At 46.0% G+C, this 18826-nt stretch overlaps 1 protein-coding gene across 1 annotated transcript; it reads left to right on the top strand.

The window, feature by feature from the left end:
- Nucleotides 1-5540: 5540 nt before the first annotated feature.
- Nucleotides 5541-18602, top strand: MAPK1IP1L (mitogen-activated protein kinase 1 interacting protein 1 like). The gene is made up of 4 exons (XM_084207080.1): nt 5541-5622; nt 13949-13976; nt 14912-15625; nt 16061-18602. The coding sequence occupies exons 2-4, from the start codon at nt 13953-13955 to the stop codon at nt 16070-16072; spliced, it is 750 nt and encodes a 249-aa protein (XP_084063206.1). The 5' UTR covers nt 5541-5622; nt 13949-13952; the 3' UTR covers nt 16073-18602.
- The last annotated feature ends 224 nt before the right edge of the window (nt 18603-18826 follow it).

Below are 18826 nucleotides of genomic sequence, written 5' to 3' on the forward strand. Positions count from 1 at the left end.
CTGCTCAGAATTTCACAACAAGCAGACAGCTACGCTTCCTTTCCAGTTCAATCCAGTTTATCTCCTCTCCTCAATAGGGTGAATTTGCCATCCCCATGCACTTTGAACCAGTTTTATGATTTTATCTTCATGGCAACAAGCCTCTGCTTTGAGGAAGAGCACTTATTAACTAGAGACAGCGTCGTTTTCAAAGTGATTTATTTTATGAGAGTTTTGAAATAAATGATCAGTCAGTGATTGGCCATAGGGGAAAAGCATATAAAAGCTTACCACATGCACTGAACATACCATCTGGTATCCTTTAAAATCTAGCTTCAGGGTGGCTCAGCTAATTCTTCAGAGTGCTTGATGTTCACAGAGCACACTGAGGCATGAATTGAAAAGCGAGTGACATCGCCCTGTAAGAATCAACACTGGAAGTAAAGATTATTATCTTATATCTCACTGTTCCAGCCCATCAGCAAGAGGCCGGCGTTTTCTTAATGAAAGCTGACGTTACATTCCAGAATTTTAAACTTGATTTTTTAAAAAAACCCTTTTTTTTTCGAGTTGGATAGCAAAGTGATGCCTGCACTGTGTGCTGTTCCTCCTGACTGGCTGATGTAAAAGGGAGGTACAACAAAGATATTGTTATTGTTCCTTTGAATTTACTGTTCACGGCATGAACAGCCCTCCGGGTGTGATAAAGTTCCCTGCCTCTGATGCCTGTCACAGCTCAAGATCTGTGCTATTGTCCCTGAAAAGTACCGAATCAGACAATTTAAGTATTGTCTGTTGGTCTTTTACCCCAAAACAAAGGCTGAGGCAGGCAATTATGCCCAATTTTGTCACTGAAAGACAAGAGAGATGCTGAAACCGGAGGGAGTTCAGCAGGGGCCATTGGCACAGTTGGGGGCCAGAGCATGAAGAAAGGCTGTGGGAATTGTATTTTTGAGCTGGGGGAGAGGCTAGGAAGGAGCTCACAGCAGCCTCCAGCCATCCAGGCGGGTGGTACTGAGTGGGCAGAGGTACATGCCAGGAGGACAAGCCACAAGTCCAGCAAGGGAAAGTCTGACGGGATGCAGGGAATAATGGCAGCACTCACAGGGGCTGTTTCCAGGGATGGAACATCCAGAGAGGTTGAGCAATCTCTGACTTTGGAGACACTCAGAACTCAGGCAGACAAGGTTCACAGCTATCCCTGTTTTGAGACAGAGGTTAGACCAGAGCTTCCTTCCAACCTAAATATTTACATGAAGCTGAGCTAAAAACAGAGTGGCCAACACTTGTAGCACACAGGCAGGGTGCAGGCCCTGCAATGCAGGCCTGCAATGAAGAACTGCCCTCACATTATTACACCAAACAGCCTTTCTGAATAATTTAAATTCACTGTTCCACCCCAACATTTCTTTCATTACATAATTTAGTGTGCAAAGTAACATCTTGCAATAAGATGTGGCCAGGGCTCGGTGTTAGCCCTTCCCAAGACCTATTCCTGGCACTAAGATGAATCAATTCAATGTAAATTCCACACTGGCACAGGCTGCCCAAAGAAGCTGTGGTTGCCTCAATCCTGGCAGTGTTCCAGGCCAGGCTGGACAGGGCTTGGAGCAACCTGGGATAGTGGAAGGTGTCCCTGCCCATGGCAGGGGCTTGGAACAAGATGGGCTTTAGGGTCACTTCCAACCCAAAACATTCTGGGATTAATTTTACAGCCTTCAGCATACACACACACAGAGTTAAAGAGCTGCATTTGCCCAAGGGAGGGGAAAAATTTCTGAATTTCATCATAATTTTCTACTTCTACACATTGTGTGATCCTAATGTGAAGCTCAGTGAGGTTGGCTGGTGAGATTATGGATTAAAAGTGCTTTTGCAGTCCCAGTCTGATATTTAAAGTGAGACATCGCCACCATTGTCAGCTGCAGGTTTGCTCATTAATTAGGGTTTCTAACTACCAGATTGGTCAGGAAGAAACGTCAGGCTCTGGGGACTCCTGCTGTCACCACTGGCAGCCCAGGACACGGCAGCAGCCGCCCACAGCGCTGCCCTTTGAAGTGTGGGAAAGCAAAGGTGCCCTGAACACAGCTGGGAGGAGGATTGATTTCATCCTTATTTGCTCATTTCTCCCAGCCAGGCCACTCCAAAAGGGCTGCTCCTACAGGAACTCCCAGTGATCCCTGGACTCAGAAAGGCAATTGTGAAAGAGCTGTGAAGTCAGCCCAAAATTTCCATGGCTTTTATTTAAATTCAGAGGACAGGTTGTCATGTCCTTATGGGTGGGGTCTATAGCAAATGCCCATTTAGCTTTGGTAGTAATTATTTATGAAAATTAGTCAGTAAAAACTTTGCAGTTTCATGCCTGTTACGGCTACCACAGAATTTCAGAATGGTTTGGGCTGAAAGAGAGTTTAAAGCCCATCCTGTTCCACCCCCTGCCATGGCAGGGACACCTTCCACCATCCCAGGATGATCCAAACCCCGTCCAACCTGGCCTGGAACACTTCCAGGGATCCAGGGGCAGCCACAGGTGCTCTGGCCAACCTATGCCAGGGCCTGCCCAACCCCACAGGGAAGAATTCCTTCCCAATCTCCCACCCAGCCCTGCCCTCTGGCACTGGGAGCCATTCCCTGGGTCCTGTCCCTCCATCCCTTGTCCCCAGTCCCTCCCCAGCTCTCCTGGAGCCCCTTCAGGCCCTGCCAGGGGCTCTCAGCTCTCCCTGGAGCCTTCTCCTCTCCAGCTGAGCACCCCCAGCTCTCCCAGCCTGCCTCCAGCCCTTGCAGCATCTCCATCATTTCCTCTGGACCTGCTCCAGCAGCTCCACCTCCTGATTTTGGGGCTCCAGAGCTGGACACAACACTGCAGAGGGGTCTTAGGAAACTGAAGCAGAGGGGCAGATCCCCCATTTTCCTGCTGCTCACTCTCCTGGGAACACAGCCCAGGACACGGGCAGTTTCTGGGCTGCCAGCGCCCCGCTCCTGCTCCTGACACTGAATTTTCCCTGTTCCTTCAGAAAGGGCCGAATTGTGACCTTGAAAAGCACAAACAGATGCTCCCTCCCAAGGGAAGGGCGCCAGCAGCATGTGCTGGGCATCGCCCGCGCCCGCGTTTCTGCTGAGTTTAACGGAATTCTCCGGGCATGGAAAGGCTCGGGATTAGTGCCATAGCTGGGAAGGGCAGGGCAGGTGTGAAAAACGCCAATCACTTGTTTTTGAAATTTTAAAAGTTTAATAGTAATAAAACTGTTATAAAAATAGTAATATAATTAGAGTAATAAAAATTCGGACATTTAGAATTAGGACGATACGAGACAATAGACACAAAGAGTTAGGGACAGTCTGGGTACCTTTTCTGGGCAGCATAAGCCTGAAAAAGGACCCACGTGAACAGAGCATTAACCCTTAAAAACAACAGCCTGTTGCATACTCATACACTTCATACATGATGCATAACTCCCATTCAAACACAGGATTCTGTCTTGTCAGTGTCAACTTCTTCCTCTGAATCCTGACAGCATCTTCAGAGCTGAGCGAGGCAGGAAGAAGTTAATTTCTTCTGATAATGGGGCAAGAAATTCTTTTTTCTGAAAGATTTGGGTGTCCTGTGGCTGCTATCTCAGTGCGAGTACCTCATTCCTTTCTTAAAAAAATATCCCACATACATAGTTTCTATTTTAACTTTATGTTACATCCTAAAACTATATTTAACACACCACTTAAAAAAAATTAGTATAGCATCACTTTCTAACATAACACATATAATATTCATTTGAATATTTGTAAAAAGCCAATCATAAAATACACATTTTTCACAGCAGGGAACCACACCGTGTGTTTGGGCCCTGCCACAGGGGCTGTGGACACAGAGGCAGACAGGGAGTGGGGAAAAGTGAAAAACGCAGATTTCAGGTGCAGCTTTAGGTCTGAAAGGTGAAAATTGGGTGATTGGGGTAACTTAAAGTGAAAATCTGGTGGTAGTTTGTGCAAGGTGAGGGGAAATCCTGGCCAGTGGTCATGGACACAAGGCTGACAGAGCTCAGGGAGAGTTTGGAAAAGGATCTCAGGAGCGTGGTGGAATTGTTGGGGATGTCAGGATTGCCTTCAGTTTTCCCTATTGGACAAGAAGAAAATCAGAATTGGATTTTGTGAAAAACGCCAATCACTTGTTTTTAAAAATTTAAAAGTTTAATAGTAATAAAACAGTTATAAAAATAGTAATATAATTAGAGTAATAAAAAATTTACACAATTTGGATAGGGACAATATGAGACAATAAAAACAAAGAGCTACGGACCTCAAGCCTGAAAAAGGACCCATGTAAACAGAGGATTAACCCTTAAATCAATAGCCTGATCATATTCATACACCTCACACATGATGCATAAATTCCATTCAAACACAGGATTCTGTCCGGGCAGAGTCAACTTCTTCCTCTGAATCCTTGTCCTGGCTGAGCGAGGTGAGAAGAAGTTTGTCCATTCTGATGATGGAGCAATTAATTCTTTTTTTCTGAAAGATTTGGGTGTTCTGTGGCTGCTATCTCACTGTGAGTCCTTTCTTTAGAAAAAAATGTATCTTACATAAAATAGTTTCTATTTTAATATTTTGTAATAATTTAAACCTATATTTAACACACCACTTAAGAGAATCAATACAGCATAACTTTCTAACACAACACATATAATATTCATTTTAATATTTGCGAAAAGCCAATCATAAAATACGCATTTTTCACAGATTTTCAGCAGTCATATAGATCCATTAGAAACAGCTGTTTGTAGGATTATTAATTACACTGTTTATATGATTGTTAATTACACTGTTAAACATGACAGGAGTTGTGCAGCTTCTGCTGAAGTGTTTGTGCTGGCGGCTGCAGGTCTAAACTAATCAATGCTCTTGGAGATTTTACTAGAACCATCAATGGCAATTTACCTTGCACACCGAAATAACATTTTAATTTCTTAGTAGTTAAATTGATTTTCTTTTCTTACACTAAGAATATTTTTACTTTTTTCCCCGTTGAAGGGACAGAAAGACAAGCACTTCGCTGTGCCGGTTTCTGCCGCAGGTCTTGAACTGCACGGCGCAGATTTTGATTCACGGACGAAGGGGACGGCAAATCAAGATATCATTTTGAATTGTTTTTTAATGAAGGTGGTGAAATGGTGGTGAAATGGTGGTGAAATGGTGGTGAAACGCCGTTTGAGAGCAGCTCCCGGGGCCGCCAGGCCGGGTCCCCTCAGCGGCCGCGCCCGCCCCGCAGGGAGACGTCACGTGACCGCGGGAAGGGCGGGGCCCGCGCTCGCCGTCACGTGACCCCATACAGCCCGCGCAGTTATTATGGGCGGGGAGGGGCGTGGCCTGATGGGCGTGGTCTGTGACGCTACGTTGTAGGCGTGGTCATATGTGGGTGTGGCCTGTGACGCGCCCTGCGGACAGGGAAGGGGCGTGGCCAGACCGCGGGTGGGCGGTGCCGGTGACACAGCGGCCGTAGAGGGGCGTAGCCAAGCGCGCGCCCCTCCGGTGTGGCGGGGTGGGCGTGGCCGCCGTGACGCAGTTCCGGTTCCGGTGCCCGTCGCGGTGGCGGTGGAGCTGCGGCCGCCGCGTCGCTCCGGGCCTGCGCCGGCTCCCCCCGCACAGGTACCGGCACCGGCCCCGCCGCCGGCACGGGCCCCGCGCCGCCGCGGGGAGCGCGGGAGGGCGGGGGGGCTGCGGCCGCGGAGCCGCCGGGCCGCGCCTCAGCCATCCCGGAGGTGCCGCCCCGCCTGCGGGGGGCGGGCGGTGCTGGTCCCTGCAGAGCACCGGGGGTCGCTCGTGGCGGGGCCTGGTGGCTCTGGAGCGGCCGTGGCGGCGCTGGCTTGGCTGGGTTCAATATTTGTTCGGCTTTTTTTAAAATTTCTTTTTTTTTATTTTTTTGTGTTGTGCGGCCGTAGTTTATTAATGAACACATCAATGAGCGTGGATTGCATTTACGTGAGTTTAAGTTAAAGCTTCCTCTCTAAAGAAGGGCTCGGGAAAGCCGGTTTTGCAGAGTTGGTGAGAAGTTGGTTTATCAAATTTTAATGTGTTTAAGGCGGCTGACGTACAGGGGATGGCCAGCACTGGGTGGTATCGGTGCTGCCCGCCTGACAGGTTTTATTTCTGATGAAAAACTTGTTTGTAGGAGAATTCCGTGGAAAACGGTGCTGATCTGATGCTCCTCAGCCTCGTTGCCAGTGGTGGAAGAACAAAAGTAGCTGCTTTGTCTTTTTGAAACCAAAATGACACGCCCCGAAACTGCCCTTCCCGGGAGCTGTGGAGATCAGGGGCTGAAAGAAAAATTCGTGGTGAATATCGGGGTATTCTTGTAACTTGAGTTCATTCAAGTGCGTTTTAACAGTTCCAGTTGAAGAAAGGTGGCAGGTGTAAATCCTGAAACGTGATTTTTCTGGGAAGGAGCAGAAATGTGTCTGGGTGTGTGTTCAGAGGTGGGGTACAGCTGGGTTTGATGTTTTTTTAGGGGGTGGCACACCTCAACCCTGCAGTGAAGCCGTTTGATAGTCACTCCTCAGAGTCAGAGTGTTCATTTCATCCAAAACAATGACAATAATTCAGCTGATAATGCTTGAGAGGAGAACAGAGGCTGCTCAGGAAAGGCTGTGGCTGCCCCTGGATCCCTGGCAGTGTTCCAGGCCAGGCTGGACAGGCTTGGAGCAGCCTGGGATGGTGGAAGGGGGTGGGATGGGATGAGCTTTATGTCCCCTCCACCCCAAACCACTCTGGGATTCTCTGATGTGAGGCTCTGCAACTCTCGAGATAATTTAGAGGCAGCTCTGAAAGATCAGTTGGAATCATTCCAAGCTGCTGGAATAACAGATCTTTTTCAGGATTCCCAGGGCTGGGTGCTGTGGACAGGAGGGATCTTTGGCAGGGGCTCTCTGTTGTGCCTGACTGTGTCACAGCTGGCACAAACAGGGCACCTCCCTGTGCTCTGTGCCTGCCCATCTGCCAGGCTTGGGGACCAGCTCTGGGCAGGCTGGGAGGCAGCTGTGGAGCTGAATGGCCTGGTGAGGGTGAGGGGCTGGCACAGATCACAGATCCTTATGGCTTTGTGTTTTACAGCTCTTGGAAACTGCCAGCTCCTCTGCTTTGAGGAATTGTTCTCTTCTTGGTATTGACAATTTATAGCAAAAGCCTCCATTTGGTTGTTGGTCTTAATGACATCTGTCCTGGAAATCTGAAATTTTACTTTTGTCAGTTTTTCATTTCTAAGAGACAGGGAAAGGGGCAGAAATATCCCCAAACCTCTCATAGCCTCTGATGATGGAGCTGTTGGGTTAGTTTGTCACTTAACTTTATTTTCTCAGTGGATAAACACCCAGGGCACACCAAGTTATTTTAGGGTACGTGGGCACTGGGGAGGCTTTAAGGATGGGGAAGGGGCCAGAGGAGGCCACCAAGATGATCAGAGAGCTGCAGCAGCTCTCCTGTGGGGGAAGGCTGAGAGAGTTCTGATGGTTCATCTTGGAGAAGAGAAGGCTTTGGGGTGAGAAGAGAAGTTGGGATGGTTCATCTTGGAGAAGAGAAGGCTTTGGGGTGAGAAGTTGGGATGGTTCATTTTGGAGAAGAGAAGGCTTTGGGGTGAGAAGTTGGGATGGTTCATCTTGGAGAAGAGAAGGCTTTGGGGTGATCCACTTGTGGCCTTGCAGTACCTGAAGAGAGTCTGCAAGAAAGATGGAGAGGGACTGTGTAAAAGAGCATGGAGTGACAGGACACAGGGAATGGCTTCCCACTGCCAGAGGGCAGGGGTGGATGGGATATTGGGAAGGAATTCTTCCCTGTGAGGGTGGGGAGGCCTTGGCACAGGGTGCCCAGAGCTGCTGTGGCTGCCCCTGGATCCCTGGAGAGTGAGCAGCAGGAAAAGTGGGGGGATCTGCCCCTCTGCTCCAGTTTCCTGAGACCCCTCTGCAGTGTTGTGTCCAGCTCTGAGGCCCCCAAAATCAGGAGTTGGAGCTGCTGGAGCAAGTCCAGAGGAAATAATGGAGATGCTGCAAGGGCTGGAGGCAGGCTGGGAGAGCTGGGGGTGCTCAGCTGGAGAGGAGAAGGCTCCAGGGAGAGCTCAGCGCCCCTGGCAGGGCCTGAAGGGGCTCCAGGAGAGCTGGAGAGGGACTGGGGACAAGGGATGGAGGGACAGGAGCCAGGGAATGGCTCCCACTGCCAGAGGGCAGGGATGGATGGGAGACTGGGAAGGAATTCTGAATTCTTGTCTGTGAGGGTGGTGAGGCCCTGGCAGAGGGTGCCCAGATTTGCTGTGGCTGCCCCTGGATCCCTGGAAGTGGATGTGCTTGGAGCAACCTGGGCTGGAGGAAGGTGTCCCTGCCCATGGCAGGGGGTGGAACTGGATGAGCTTAAAAGTCTCTTCCAACCCAAACCATTCTGGGATTCTCTAAAGGCCGACTCTGAAGTGTTGATAGTTAACGCCTGAAGCTGCAGAAATTTGCATATTTTAGAAAACATTTAGAAGCCGTCAAAGACTTGGTGTCTCTTCCATTTTCTCCGGGTGCTATGTTGGGTAGTTCCACTTATGTGGGCAGAAATGCTGTTGTGGATGAGGTGATGCTGGCAGGAATTAGTCATGTTGGAGTGACAAAGGAACCTCTCTGCCGAGGCAGCCGTGCCACCCAGTGGAAATGCAGCACAGCCTGTTGCATATCCAGAAAGCCTTTTTCTGTGTTTGAAAGATGATCTTGGAGACAGGAACTAAATGTGGCACATCAAGTGTTGGAATAATGTCATACAACTCAACAAAAAAGAATAGGAAAGCAGTTGATGCTTAGTTTTGGGTAAGAAAAAGTGCTTTGGATGTCTCTTCCTAATGAGAGTCTGTAAGGACTAATGGTGGCTAAAAGCCAGGAAAGGCAAAAGCATGGGAAAAATTGCTACTACACCATACTTTCAGTGAGATGGATGCAATCCAAGAGGGTTTGGAGCTGAAAAAACCAGCGTGGAGCTGGTTTGTTGTGGAAGCTGTTCAGTAGGACGGATTTAGCACAGCACACGTAGCACCAGGCTGCCAGAACCAGGCACAGACCTCCCTGAGAGGCAGCCCGTGGTTGTGAAGGCTCTTGGAAGAACTCTCCTGCCAGAGCTGGGTTGGAATTGTGCTCCCAGCCTTTCTCTCTTCCCAGAGCAGCCTCTCTCATCTCACCTACCTGCTGGTAATTTCTGGGAGCAGCTCATGGAGAGGATATCCAGGAGGCCTTGGCCTCTGGCCTGAAGGTTTTGCAGAGTGTAATTTCTAGGCAGGTGCACTGAAATCCTTCCTGCCTCTCATGGCTCTTCAGGATAAAGGGTGAAAGAGACTCAGCTCCTGGCAGCCTTGTTTTTGCAGGCATTGATCATCTCTCTCCCTCCAGCTTCGAGGTGGCTGAGAGGTGCTGCCCTGAGCAGCAGAGCTGGAGCTGGCAGGCTCTGGGCTTCTGGGAAGGCAGAGATGTTTCCAGGGGCGTTGGCCTTCAGAAAACAAAGGGAATCTTATCTTACAGCACAGTGGATGCAAGCAGGACTTCATTCTGAATGCTGCCAGCTCTGTTGTCTTTCTGCTCCCTGCCAAGTGCCTTCAACTCCTGAACCTCCTTCCATTTGTTCTTTCTTCATCCCAACTGCAGGGAAGATAATTTGGAGTGGGGTTGGAATGTGGCAGAATGAATGTCTGTTACATGAATGGGTTTCTCTGCTGCTATCAGTGCTTGTGCACCAGGAAAGTTTCAAGAGATAATTGGTTCATTCTAATGGCTCTAAAAATCCCATCAAGCCACATTCAGTGTGGGGTTTTTTTTCTAAAATCTTGAGCCCATGTGTGACCTGGAGGGACTTTAAAATTTAGTTACTTGGGGGTCTTCTGTCTGACACTGTCTCTGAGTCTGATTGGTGAGCATGTGAATGCCTTGGGCAATAATTGTAATAATATAATTGATATTCCTGTAAGGTTTTGACTGAAATTCTTTAACTAGTGTTGAACAACCTGAATGGAATATAGATTCCAGATTTAAGTACAGATGAGTTCATATGTTGTCTGAACGTTAAGGGTAATTTCAGTTTCTTTTTTATGAAATGAAGGTGGCAGTACCCAGATTAAATGCCTGTTTAAAAAACATCCCTGAAATAGGGCATCCTTTCTGCAAGAGGATCCTTGACATGCTTGGCATGGGCTCAGTTATCCCAAATGTTGCCAACAAATGTTGCTCTTGTCTGCTTGCCAAAGTAAAAAAGCCACTAAATCTCATTATAAGCTATGCTTAACTACTTTTTTCTTTTTTTTTTTACTTTTTTTTTTCATAAGTCATGCAGCAGAATTGTTCCCTTCATTTTCATGGCACAGAAATATTTGGGAATGATCTGCTAACAAATATTGGGGATATCAGTTGATATTTGGGAAGCAGGCCTGTTTCAACTGTGTTCACCCACTGCTTGACTTGAATTTACTCCTCTCTGACACTTTTGTGGCAGATCACAGGATTTTCTTCTGAGTTCTCCTTTAGTTTCCTTTCTTCTCTTCCTTCTCTCCCTCGCAGCAAATGTTCCAACTTCTTCTGTGAACTATTTTCAGTCTGTTGTAGATCTGGTTTTCAGTTGGTCTTATCCCATCTCTCCATCTGCCTAAAGAAATGAGGATTCTCTTGACCTGTTTTGGTGATTTTTTTTTAATAACTTGATGATGATGATGATGATTATCTGTGCACTTATGTAAAAGTTTTTTTGTACTTGTCTGTATATTAATGATTGTTTTCCTTTATTTTTGGGGTTATGATAAATAGCTTCTCTGTCCATAAATTGAACTACAGTACCACCAAAAATCCCCTGCTAGCTTATTATTATTGAGTGTGGTTAATTGCAAAAATTAATGAATTCCTAACAGAAGAGGTATTTCTTGGAGAGAAATTAATAGATATGTCTCAGACAGCTGAGTTGTTAATAGCAGGAGCAGAAACCACTTCCCTGATGTAGTTCAGTTGGTTTCTCAATTTTAAACAAATAGTCCCTGATCTGAAATGTTCCTCATCTGAGACTGAGTCCTTACTTGAAAGAACTACTGCTGTTATAAATTAATACTGGAGTTTTAACAAACCTTTGTATTCATGCAATTAGGCACTGAATTCCATCAGCTTTGTAGATACATATTTCTTAAAAGGTTTATTTAAATTATTAGATGTTTCCTGACAGGTTTATTTAAATTATTAGGTATTTCTTGAAAGGTTTATTTAAATTACAAGGTATTTCTTAAAAGGTTTATTTAAATTATTAGGAGTCACTTGAAAAGTTCACTGTGTTTCCACAGAGGTCTGGGTTGTTCCATGTGGTCATAAATAACTTGGGAAATGAGATGAGCAGCGTCCTGTTGATACACAGCCATTCAGGAAAGAAAGGATTGGCTAATAAATTGGCAGAAATAATTCAATGGCAATAAATCTGCTGGGATTCAGAGTAGATAAATGTAGAGTGGTGCATATAATTTCACATATAAAATGTTGGGCTGACCCTTGACACTGAGGAGTGAAATATTGCCACAGAAGTGTCAGTTCCATAGGGATGAAAAGCAGCTGAAAAATGAAGAAGTATTAGAAAGGAAATAGAAGACAAACCAGAGCATAATTATGATACTGTATAAATCAATGGTTATCCCACATCTTCAATTCTCTGTGGTTCTTTCTTGTCATTCATCCCAAAAGATACAGAAGACTTGGAAAAGCCTCAAATTGAGGCAGGGAGAATAATCAAAGGTAGGGAAGAGCTGCTGCACAAGGGTCAGGGGAATAAGCTGGAACTCAGCCTGGAGAAGGGAGAGATGAAAGAAAATGGTAAAAATCTGTAGGATAGTGATCAGCATGGGCAGGGGGGGTAAGAATAGATTTGCTGATTTCCTCAGCTGCAAGAATGGAGGAGCTACAAGTGAAAGTAGTAAAATCCAGGTTTAGAACAAAAAAAGGAGGTGGCTTTTGTGCAGCAGATAGCAGCCTGTGGGTGCCTTGCCAGTGGGGGTTGTAGGAACAACTCTGAAGTGGGCAAATGAGCTATCCCCTCATCTGAGTGAGGAAACTGGATGTGTTTGTGGGAAAGGAATTAATTATTTGAGGGTTATTGCTCCATGGAAATTTTCTGCAGCTTAGGAAGTGGCTGAGATTGGAATCATTGAAGTGTTGGGTGAGAGTCATTCCTGTTCTTGTTCTTCTCTACTGGTCATGGTTAAGATAAAATGGGATGGTCTCTACTGGTTAAGATAAAATGGGATGCTGAGCTAAGTGGCCCCTTGTCTGATCCAGAGCTGTCCTGAGGTCAGGAGATTGTGTAAGTAGTAACAAACTTACAATACAGTTTCAGAGAAGATTGTATCGATAATATAATGTAAATAATGTGGATATATATTAACCTAAGGGAGCTTAAAAACCTATTTAATCTGGGTTTCCTGTACAAAGCTCCATCCTTGAGACCATTCTCTGTCTTAGAAATCAATTCTTCACCATCACCAAGGGGAATACAAGGATTGTGTTTTGTGGGAACCAACTTTGCAGTAGTATTTGTACTCCTGACTTCTGTTTGACATTTTTCCTGCTCTTATGTTCCTTGCTGGCTCATACACTCTCCCCTAAAACTTTTTGGCTACTCTTGGTAATCTTTTTAACAGTTCCTCACTTCTGGTTATGTGTTAATATGTCTCATTGGTCCCTAATTTTTAGTGCCCATTTATGTGGAAGTGTGGAGAGGTTGGAAGTTGGATTCATATTAGTGGCACCTCTGCAGTCAGTTACTGGAGTTGGGGAATGGAAATAAAAGCATCCTCTCCCCTTGGTGTTGTTATTTGTTCTGAAATGATTGGAGGATAAACCACCAGCAAGCTGTAGTTCTTTTATTTTTGGCAATAAGATCTGTGTGGGGATTCCAGCTCTGAGGTCCCCAATATCAGAAGGACCTGTTGGGACAAGTCCAGAGGAGGCCACAGAGCTGCTCCAAGGGCTGGAGGCAGGCTGGGAGAGCTGGGGGTGCTCAGCTGGAGAGGAGAAGGCTCCAGGGAGAGCTGAGAGCCCCTGGCAGGGCCTGAAGGGGCTCCAGGAGAGCTGGAGAGGGACTGGGGACAAGGGATGGAGGGACAGGAGCCAGGGAATGGCTCCCACTGCCAGAGGGCAGGGATGGATGGGAGATTGGGAAGAATTTTGAGGTGCTGAGGCTCTGGCACAGGTGCCCAGATTTGCTGTGGCTGCCCCTGGATCCCTGGAAGTGTCCAAGGCCAGGTTGGATGCGCTTGGAGCAGCCTGGGATAGTGGCAGGTGTCCCTGCCCATGGCAGGGGGTTGTAACTAGGTGATCTTTAATGTCCCTTCCCTCCCAAACCATTCCATGATTCTCTGATTTCATCATGTTTTGGTTTAGAGGCATTGACTTCACCCACAAGAATCCTGCTATACCTTTTCCAAATCCCAGTTTAGAAAACACCTGGAATCCTTCCCAGGCATCCCTGTCTGGGCAGGCTCCATATGAATGCTTAAAATATTTTTTGTTATTGCAATGTGACCCATTTGCCTCCTGTGTCACACCTGTCTGAGAGGAGGCAGGTGGAGGCTCAGGGCTTTCCTTTTCATGGGAACTTTATCCAGAGAAAGGTGTTTGGGTCACTCTGTGAGCACAGGGAGGCAGCTGGGACAACAGTAAACCCAGGGCTTAAACACAGAGAGTAAATTTATTCCTATTATCTCACTAAGTGGGGATCCCCAAAGCAACACCTGGCACAGGTGTCCATGAGCACTGATCACCCTGATCCGTGCTCCAGGAGCTGCCCTGGGCCACAGGCTCTGGAACCAAGGCACCAAGAGGTGCTGCTGGTTCAGCACCTGCTGTGCTCCGAATGAGACAAATGTAGATGTCTCATTTAGTCTTGCTTAAAAATACCTTTATTATTTTCAACAAATTTCACTTTATCTTACCTTACTTTTCAGCACAATGTCTGGAACTGATGATTTTTCGGTAAGTAACAGTTTTTCTTTCCTGAAGATCAGCTGTCACCATCATATTTTCTGAAAAATCTCTTTGCCCAGGATTTTTCTCCTGGGAAGCTGAGAAGCCTCAGAGAAAAAAAAGAAAACAGTATTATCTCATTTGCTTCTCCTGTGTTTTACTGCTTCAGAATGTAGTTGGAAATTGTTTGTCCAACATGTGAATTGTTTTGACTTTATTGGCCAATGATGACCAAGCTGTGTCAGACTCTGAAGAGAGAGTCACGAGTTTTTTATTAGTATCTTTTAGCCTTCTGTCTGTATCCTTTCTGTATTCTTTAGTATAGTTTAGTTTAGAATTCTTTAATATAATATAGATCATAAAATAATAAATTAGCCTTCTAAGAACATGGAGTCAGATTCATCATTCCTCCCTTTGTCGGGGGTTTTAGAAAATCCCTCAATCAGCCAGTTGTGTTGATTATCCCAAAAACTGACAGTGTTTTGAAGGAAAAGGGGAGCTGACAGCTGAGACATTTCCTCTGTGTCGCTGTGATGGTGTTTTCCTTTTGGCTGGATGTAGCAATCCCTGGACTAAACATCGGAAGCTGCTGGGTGCCTCGTGGGTTCTCTCCTGTGGCATTAACAAAGGAGCTGTGCTTTTATGGCATCAGGATAGTTGCAGTGGAAATTTAGGGAAATATTTTCAGGTTTGTGCTGCAGCTGCCTGTTGTTCCGTTTGGTGGGTCGCCTTTTATCTCTGGCTTTTTAACTGTGGCCTGTCAGAATGCCTCTGCTGCCTTAGTGATAGGAGTTGCACAAAAATGAATGTAATCATCTGTGTGCAGCCACCGAGAGCTCTTCTCCTCCCTCCGGCAGCTGGGCTGTAGCCACGTGGTGGGGGGATGGCTGCAGCCGGGAATTCCGGCCCGCACATTCCATTCTCACCGGCGCTTTGTCTTTCAGTTGGCAGATGCTTTACCAGACCAGTCGCCTGCTAAAACCTCCAAAGTGAGCAGCACCAAGCCTGGCCAGCAGCCCGGGCAGCCTCCGCAGGGCTGGCCGGCTTCCAACCCTTGGAATAACCCCAGCGCCCCCCCTATGACTCCAACGGGACTGCCACCAAACACATCGGCTTCCAGCGTGCCCTTCGGACCTCCTCCCACGGGAATGTATCCTTCAATGCCCCCGGGACCGCCTGCTCCATTTCCTCCTCCTCCTACTGGACCCTCCTGCCCTCCTCCTGGTGGTCCATATCCACCCCCAACTGTGCCAGGTCCTGTCCCACCAGGGCAGTATCCTCCACCAAATATGCCCTTTCCAGAGCTTCCACGACCTTACGGAGGTCCAACAGAGCCAGCTGCACCTCCTGCTCCTGTTGGGCCATGGGGATCCATGCCCTCTGGAGCATGGGGACCAACAATGGGAGGGCAGTATCCTGCTCCCAGCATGCCATATCCACCCCCAGGGCCATATTCTGCTCCCACCCAGACTCCGGGGGCTGCGCCGACAGTACCGTGGGGGACGGTCCCGCCCGGAACGTGGGGACCGTCACCGCCCGGCCCATTCCCTCCACCCACAGGATCATATCCAGCTCCAGGACTATATCCTACGCCCCCTAATCCTTTTCAAGTGCCATCTGGTCCTGCTGGTGCTCCATCAATGCCTGGTGGTCCCCATGTGAGTATTTAATTTTGGTCTCAAATTACTCTATAAAGTGTTTCACTTTTAAGAGGGGGAATTCAGTAGTGTAAAACCTGTTAGTGCAGGTAAGGAGTTTCAGCACATCTCAAGTTTTGTTCCTCAAGTCAGTGGGATAACAGCAATTTAAATATTAAATATACCAGAATGGCTAAATTATGTTCATGTCTCATGTTATAGTGGTCTTCCACTGCTTGGAAAGACTCTGAAAGCCAAAAAGGGGGGAAAAACATTGTAATAATTCTGAGAGAGAAAATATTCTGATCTCTTTAACTGAGAGAGCTTGCTGATAGAGCAATTGGGAGGGAATAACAGAATATAAGGATGAATTTTTGATTAATTAACAGTATTTGTAACTGTGAATAAATGCTGTGTGAAAAGCCTGTATTGACCATGCCTTATTGTCTCTTGCAGCCTTACCGCTGAATACGTTCTGGGCAACGAAATACTGTAGTTTTCCACCTTCATCCACTACTTACAGAGATTTTTACAGTTTTTGTTTCAGTAATGTGTGGGGCTATGAAGAATATTGCCTCTTGTATGTGCATTTGAGGTATGAAGGAGCAGTTTACATCAATTTACCTTGCTCATATGCTGGCATAATTATTTGGTTTAATCAAGTGAAATACAAAGAGAAGAAATCAACTAACACAACTGTGGTTCTTATGTTGGCAAGTATTCCTTGGAAAAACAGGAGTTGCCGTGTAAGGATTATAAAGAATCAGGCCCATGGAATTTCAAAAAGTTAACTCTTAAATTAATGCTTTAAGTCTCATTGCCAGACTCCTGCTGGTCATTGAACGGATGGATAGTCATATTTTGTCTATTTTCAGGTTATTCTAAAAAGTCAATAGAGAAAGTGTTTCAACATTTTAGTCAAGAAACCTAATTTTTGAACATGCTACAGTAATTCAAACTAACAAGACAGAGCATGTGAACTCGAAGGTTTTCTCAGCATTTTGTACATAACTCAAACCAATTGCTCGGTCTGGGACTACGGAGGAGAAGAGCCACGTTTGGAAGCCTTGGTGTGACTTGTCAGCACACTGTTGGTGTTCACAAACAGGCATTCCTGTGCAAGTGAAATAACCTGGATGTGCAGTTAACTTTGAATCAGCAAAATGTGAGTTTTATGCATGCAAATGAGGACATCCTGTTGCCAGTTCTCATTCTGTGGTGGTTGGAAGTTTGGCTTGGTCTGTGTAAAGAGAAACTGATCCCCACGTAGGTACTTCCCTATTTCTGACCTGGGTTCTAGTCATTTCAAATTTGACTTGGCTGCTGGGTTTTGTAAACCTGGCAGACTTTTTCAGAGTCCCTGGAAACTGAACTTGAGCTTAAAACCCAACCTGAGCATTCCCTTCCCAGCAGTTTTTGGCACAGTTGTGTCACGACAGAGATCCTCGTTGGGCGCGAGGGGCTCTCGTTCGCTGTCCCTGGGAGCAGCCCCTGTTCCCAGCTGGGTGTCTGCATACCTCACGGAGTAGGAGGAATTTGGGAGAAATTGAATGTCAGGAAGCCTGTGCACTGCTGTGCAGCTGCCTCCCCCGAGGGGCACTGCCCTGAGCTTTCGTGTTCTTGCCATATCTGTGCCAAGCACACCCGAGGGGTTTGCCGAGACACGGCCGCGTCTCTTGGTGGTACTTCATGGCCTGCACTTGGACCACGGACAGTTTGTTTCCTCCCCAGCTGGGGATCTCCTGACTTAGCCTCTGTGGGTAGAATTAGGAACAGATTTTGCTTCACATGGTAGCTCATTAGGGAGTCTTTGTATCATGGAACTGTGAACACGAGTTAATTCTCTTTCAGTACTTTCGTGGCTTCCTGCATGCGTGTGATGGACACTCTGAAAGCACATGGGGTGACCTGGTGTGATGCTCCTTGGTAGTCATTGCCTTTATGGCAAGGTCCTACAGTATTTTTGCAGGAGAAAGCAGCCAGTTGAACTGTGGCTGCTATAATCCAACGTCATGAAAGCTGATAGCAAAGGAATGTCTATTTTTTCTTTTAGGAAGACAATACTGGAGCTGAACAAAAATATTTTAACACTTCAACTTAAACCCTAGCAATTAACCCTTGGAATAAGAACCAAAAGTGTAACTAACCTTAAAAAAACCCCCAGTTGCCCCCCAAGCAGACTTGGCAAGACTAATTAAAAATTAACATAAGCAACATTGACTGCATTTGCTTAAGTGCTTTTTTGATACCTGCAGCCTTAGACTGTAAATCATTGTAATGAAAAAAAACATTTATTCCAAATGAATGGATCATGCAGTAGCAGCCCTCCAGTTGGAATTGCACTGGCCATATGTCTCTGCAGGGAATGGGAAGGAGTAGGAAAGGATAAAGCAAAAGTAGCAAGTAATGATTTTTGGAAAGGGGTTTTGTAAAAGTAACTAGACTTCTAGGTTCTTCCTGAAATAGGCAGGATTTATTACTGGAACATTTAGGCTAAAATTCAATATATATGGGATGTTTTTCAATGTATATTCGTATTTCTTGAGGTCATGAAAACTGTTTCATAACCCCTTTGTTTTTGTGAGCAGAGTTCTTTGCATAGCAGTGAAAAGGGTATTCCTGTTAATCTATTGTGTAAAAACTCAAGGTGTCACTATATACCGTGTAGTAACTTTATCACATGTTATGTCAAGTGTGAGCAACTTCTGGCCTGAAGCTTTTGCAATGGAATTTGTACATTTCTATGCATCATTTTGAGTTCAATTGCTGAGGAGTTCGTTTTGACTTGTGCTTTGAGGTTGACATACTGCATTTGTTTACAATACGAAATATAAGCAATCACATCTTTAAAGTATAGATTATCACCTGCTGCTGTATTTTCTTTAGATGAAACAAATATTGCTGTATGATAGTGAGAAGCTATAAATACAGGATTTGATATTTTTTTGAAAATGCTGTCACTTTTGTATAAGATTAGACATTAAACGTATTTTCAAGACTGTTGTGTTCACTGTTTTTCAATTCCTGCTTTTGACATGCCTGTGTAGACTTTTGCCTTGAATGAATAGTAAAAATAGGACATCCTTGATTTGCAAAGCCTGAATATAAAATCAGAATTACTTGACTTCTGTGAGTGTTTTTCCTCTTCCTTTTGTGCTATTTGTAGCCTGTACATAAGGGATATTAAATGTGGATGGGACCATGGCTCTGGTGTAGCATGGC

This window comes from Fringilla coelebs, assembly GCF_963513975.1.
Source record: "Fringilla coelebs genome assembly, chromosome: 6".
NCBI classification, from domain to species: domain Eukaryota; kingdom Metazoa; phylum Chordata; class Aves; order Passeriformes; family Fringillidae; genus Fringilla; species Fringilla coelebs.

What these genes read in the sequence shown, in the direction of transcription:
- MAPK1IP1L (XM_084207080.1), top strand. Translation starts at nt 13,953, where the DNA reads ATGTCTGGAACTGATGATTTTTCG. An exon ending in CTGGAACTGATGATTTTTCG is followed by an intron (nt 13,977 to 14,911) that starts GTAAGTAACAGT and finishes TTTGTCTTTCAG; the next exon opens with TTGGCAGATGCTTTACCAGA.